Here is a 4109-nt window from a genome sequence, read left to right on the forward strand (position 1 = left end):
AATTAATGAGTTTTTCTTTCTGTAGGTATCTTTGTGTACCAAACCATGTATATTCTCATCAAATTTTCAATTTCTGTTGAAAACTACAAGAATTAAGGCGGGGTTTTCATGATTTTCAGGTTTAGTCACAATTAATTAAGGTATTATTTATAGCTAGTTATATATTGTTTGCTATATATGTATTATTTGTCACCGCTTGCTGTTTTTCTTCTCTAAGAAACTGTACTTTTTTTGTTTTTTCGTTTCTTAGACGATAATCTTGTCATATTATTAGACGAACCAACAAGATCAACTTCCCTGATTATTATGGACGTAGCATCGGCCAATTGGTTATCAGAAGTACTGGTAAGTTGTTTTTATATATGTAGCTAGTATCATATATATATATATATATGCATATATATGGCAAAATCAGTACTAGTAGTATCCTGTACTTATCGATCATGAACTTCAGTATATTCCACCAAATTTGACAGAAAATAATTTAAAAATAAATGAAACCTAATTATTTTTTTCAGGAGGGAGAGGAAGACTACAGTAGTATCTTCCATCATCAATACGAGATAAACTCTCTGAATAAACTTGGCTTTGCCTCAGATGATCACATAATAGGAGACAAATACAAACAATCTTTCTCTTCTGAGAGCTATTCTTCTTACTCTACAATTACCACTAAGACTAATGACCCTTCCATCACCACATCAAGTGGTTCAGATTCCATCAAAAACTCCCACGAAGCCTTGAACAAAAAACTCTCTTTGTCGTTTTCTTCGTCTCAGCTTCTTTCTTTCGATCAAAAGCAGTTCTCAAATCCACCACCTAATAATTCCAATCTTCATCATCATGATCAGAAGGTAGTATATGGGAACCTTAGCATGAGTAATAATACTACCTTAAGGCCCAAGAGAGAAGCAGTGTCCGAAATAGATATGAACTTCTTCAATAAAGATTCGCTGATTACTAAAAAGAAGGATAATTACTCATCATGTGAGCCAACAACCTTCATCAAGGGGACTAATAAAAGGCCTTACTCAATGATTAAAACTCCTTCACATGCTCAAGACCATATCATGGCTGAGAGAAAACGAAGAGAAAAGCTCACCCAGCGCTTCATCGCTCTTTCCGCAATTGTCCCTGGCTTAAAGAAGGTATTATATATACACAAAGTTTCTAGCCTATTTATCTACTCCAATATATTTGTTTACTTTTATTTAATTTATTTTCTTCTTTTCAATTGTTATTATGTGTTCATTTTGTAGATGGATAAAGCATCGGTTCTTGGAGATGCTATCATGTATGTGAAGCAACTACAAGAGCGGGTGAGTGTACTAGAGGAACAGACAAAGAGTAGAACCGTGGAATCTGTGGTATTTAAAAAGTCCCAAGTCTCAGCTGATGACCATAATCATCAGGGTAGCTCTTCAAGCGATCAAAACTTTGAGGGTCGGTCTCATCATGATCAAGATGATCATAATCAAACACTCCCTGAAGTCGAAGCAAGAGTTTCTGAGAAGGACGTGCTTATCCGAATCCACTGTGAGAAGCAGAAAGGAATTGTGGTGAAAATATTGACCGAAATCGAAATTCTTGATCATCTTTCTGTGGTTAACACTAGTGTCTTGCCCTTTGGGAACTGCACTCTCGATATTACAATACTTGCTCAGGTAGATATTGTATTATATAACCTCTTATATGTATATATGTAATTAGGATATATATTCAGACAATTATGTAGAAGACATCATCATGCGAATATACTTTATACTTATGTATAGGTGTTCGTACTTATTAGAATGTACATTTAATTATGTGATAACTGATATGTATATCGGTGTTTGTTTTTTGCTGCATGCAGGTGGAGAAAGAGTTCAGCATGACCATGAAAGATCTAGTTAAGAACCTAAGGAAGGCATTATTGAAAATTATGTGACGTATATATATATATATATATGTAAATAGCTGGCTGATAATTAATAATTAAGGAGCAACGTTTCACTTGTTGCAAGCCTGTACATTAGAAATAGTTATAAGACTAGTACTTAATTTCCAAGTGAAGCTAGCCATGTTTATTAACTAGTTATATGCATTTTTATTTTTCTCTAGACCACCAACTATGTATTAAGGAATATTATTGTTGTCTTGCCGTGAAGCTAGCTAGCTCCTATATATTTTTTGCTGGAGGGGTAGTTTTTTGTTGTGTTTTTGCGTGGTTATTACTTGGTTAATTGACCACGTTTTTTTAATTACCCACCAGATGTAATAAGGAAAATTAACTTCTTGGCTGACCATATGTATGCACTGTTTTTTTTTTCACTCATTATATATGAAGTTTGAGTTTTCCTCTAGCTTATTTATTTAATTAATGATAAGGGAGGTTTCTCGTGTTCGATAATTCATAAATTCCCTCAGAGATTGTAACCTGTAATGGATATGGAATTACATATAGGAAGTACGTAGATCAACAGTAGTAGTATATATAGCAGTAAAACCAACTTTATACTTAAGTGATGCATACAAGTCTTCATTTTCATTTTGTTTGCTTGTTATTATTCTACTCTAGATTACTTCATATATATCTCTTCTATATAAAATGTGGGTAGATGAAGGAAATTCTTGATTTTAATAATTTTTTTATTATTAACTTAAAAAAAATATTCTTATATTTAATGGTAGATTGTAAATATGATTTAAACTTAAATAAAATAAAATAAATAAATAATTAAACAAATTAAAATAAGATATTTTTTTAGATATTTTACAATGATAATTATTTAAAAATAATAAAATTATATATTTTATAACTTTAATAAAATTTAATTAAATTTAAACTTATTATTATATTAAACATATAATATATAATACTTTATTGTTATTGCCAAATTCAAAAACTATAATAAAAATAAATTTAAACAAAAATTAATTAATTAATATATGATATGTTTAACACATTTTATGATAATTTAAATAATTAAATCATATTTATTTGAAAATAATAAATGTATACATATCATTTTTTTATCTTATAAATTTGTGTGATAGTTTATATTTTATCAAGTGATTGAAGTTTTTTTTCTTTATCAAATTCACCAAATGATATTGCGAGATACATTAGAAATTAAAAATAATTAATGCGTGTATACTACTGTTTACACTATGTCTTTTTCTATATTCTTATTTTATTTCTATTATTAATTTATTTTTAAATATTTTGTATTTTATATATATGTCATGTAAATATATATACGTTGTATTTAGATGTCATATATGTAGAAATTATTAATATAAATATTTATATATACTATAGAATTATAATTCATTCTCTTATATATATTTTTAAATAACAGTAAACCATTATTAAAATTATAAATAATTTTTATAATTTTAAAACTAAACAAACATGCATTCTACCTTGCTTATACATATACATAGTATATATATATTTATATCTTGACATGCAATTTATACTACTCAAGATAATGAGTTCATTAATATTACTAGTATATATAAATATTATTTATATGCAGAGGCATCATTTAGATCTACAATAAAACATCATCCCACGACCATTTTCGAAAGAAAAAAAAACTATTTATAGATATTATTCTTCTTCCCCTAATAAATAACCTTAGTACAAGAAATAAAAATTGTAAGCTCAAAATACTGTCCACGCTAGATAGTTTACCTGCACTCCACAATTATAATTTTCTTTTTATTAAAATGGAAAAGAAAAATCACCAAACTCTTTTGTCACCTCCTTTCCAAAAAAGGGGGAAAAAAAAACTCTTTCGTCACCCTTAGCGATTACCTTTTTAATCATTCTTATTTTGGGTGAGAACATATAAAAGCTATCAGCTGTCCTATAAATATATATATATATATATATATATTTATATATTACATATTAGTGATAATATTTTAAGTCGTTAATAATAGATCAATTGCAATGATATTATAGAGTCTTCGTTTGGTGGCCTTCTCGCGATTACTTATGTTTGTTTATTGTAGTAAGTCCACTGTTTTTTGTTATATATTCCAATTTACATATATATTTAGTCTTTCAAACGTTTAAATTATGGCATCGAGCTAAAGTTTTTATTAAATAGACAATT

At 28.1% G+C, this 4109-nt stretch overlaps 1 protein-coding gene across 1 annotated transcript; it reads left to right on the forward strand.

The window, feature by feature from the left end:
• Positions 1–306: 306 nt before the first annotated feature.
• LOC133777523 (transcription factor bHLH18-like) lies at positions 307–2351 on the forward strand. Its single transcript, XM_062217179.1, has 4 exons — positions 307–345; positions 519–1148; positions 1260–1664; positions 1856–2351. Exons 1-4 carry the CDS (start codon positions 307–309, stop codon positions 1928–1930), a joined length of 1149 nt encoding a protein of 382 aa, XP_062073163.1. The 3' UTR covers positions 1931–2351.
• Positions 2352–4109: the final 1758 nt, after the last annotated feature.

The sequence above is a fragment of the Humulus lupulus genome, chromosome 1 (assembly GCF_963169125.1).
Source record: "Humulus lupulus chromosome 1, drHumLupu1.1, whole genome shotgun sequence".
Classification (NCBI taxonomy): Eukaryota; Viridiplantae; Streptophyta; class Magnoliopsida; order Rosales; family Cannabaceae; genus Humulus; species Humulus lupulus.

Excerpts from the sequence above, each read along its gene's own strand:
- LOC133777523 (XM_062217179.1), top strand. The coding sequence starts at position 307 with ATGGACGTAGCATCGGCCAATTGGTTATCAGAAGTACTG. Across the intron at positions 1,149-1,259 it reads TTGTCCCTGGCTTAAAGAAG|ATGGATAAAGCATCGGTTCT; the intron begins GTATTATATATA and ends TTCATTTTGTAG. Across the intron at positions 1,665-1,855 it reads ATATTACAATACTTGCTCAG|GTGGAGAAAGAGTTCAGCAT; the intron begins GTAGATATTGTA and ends TGCTGCATGCAG.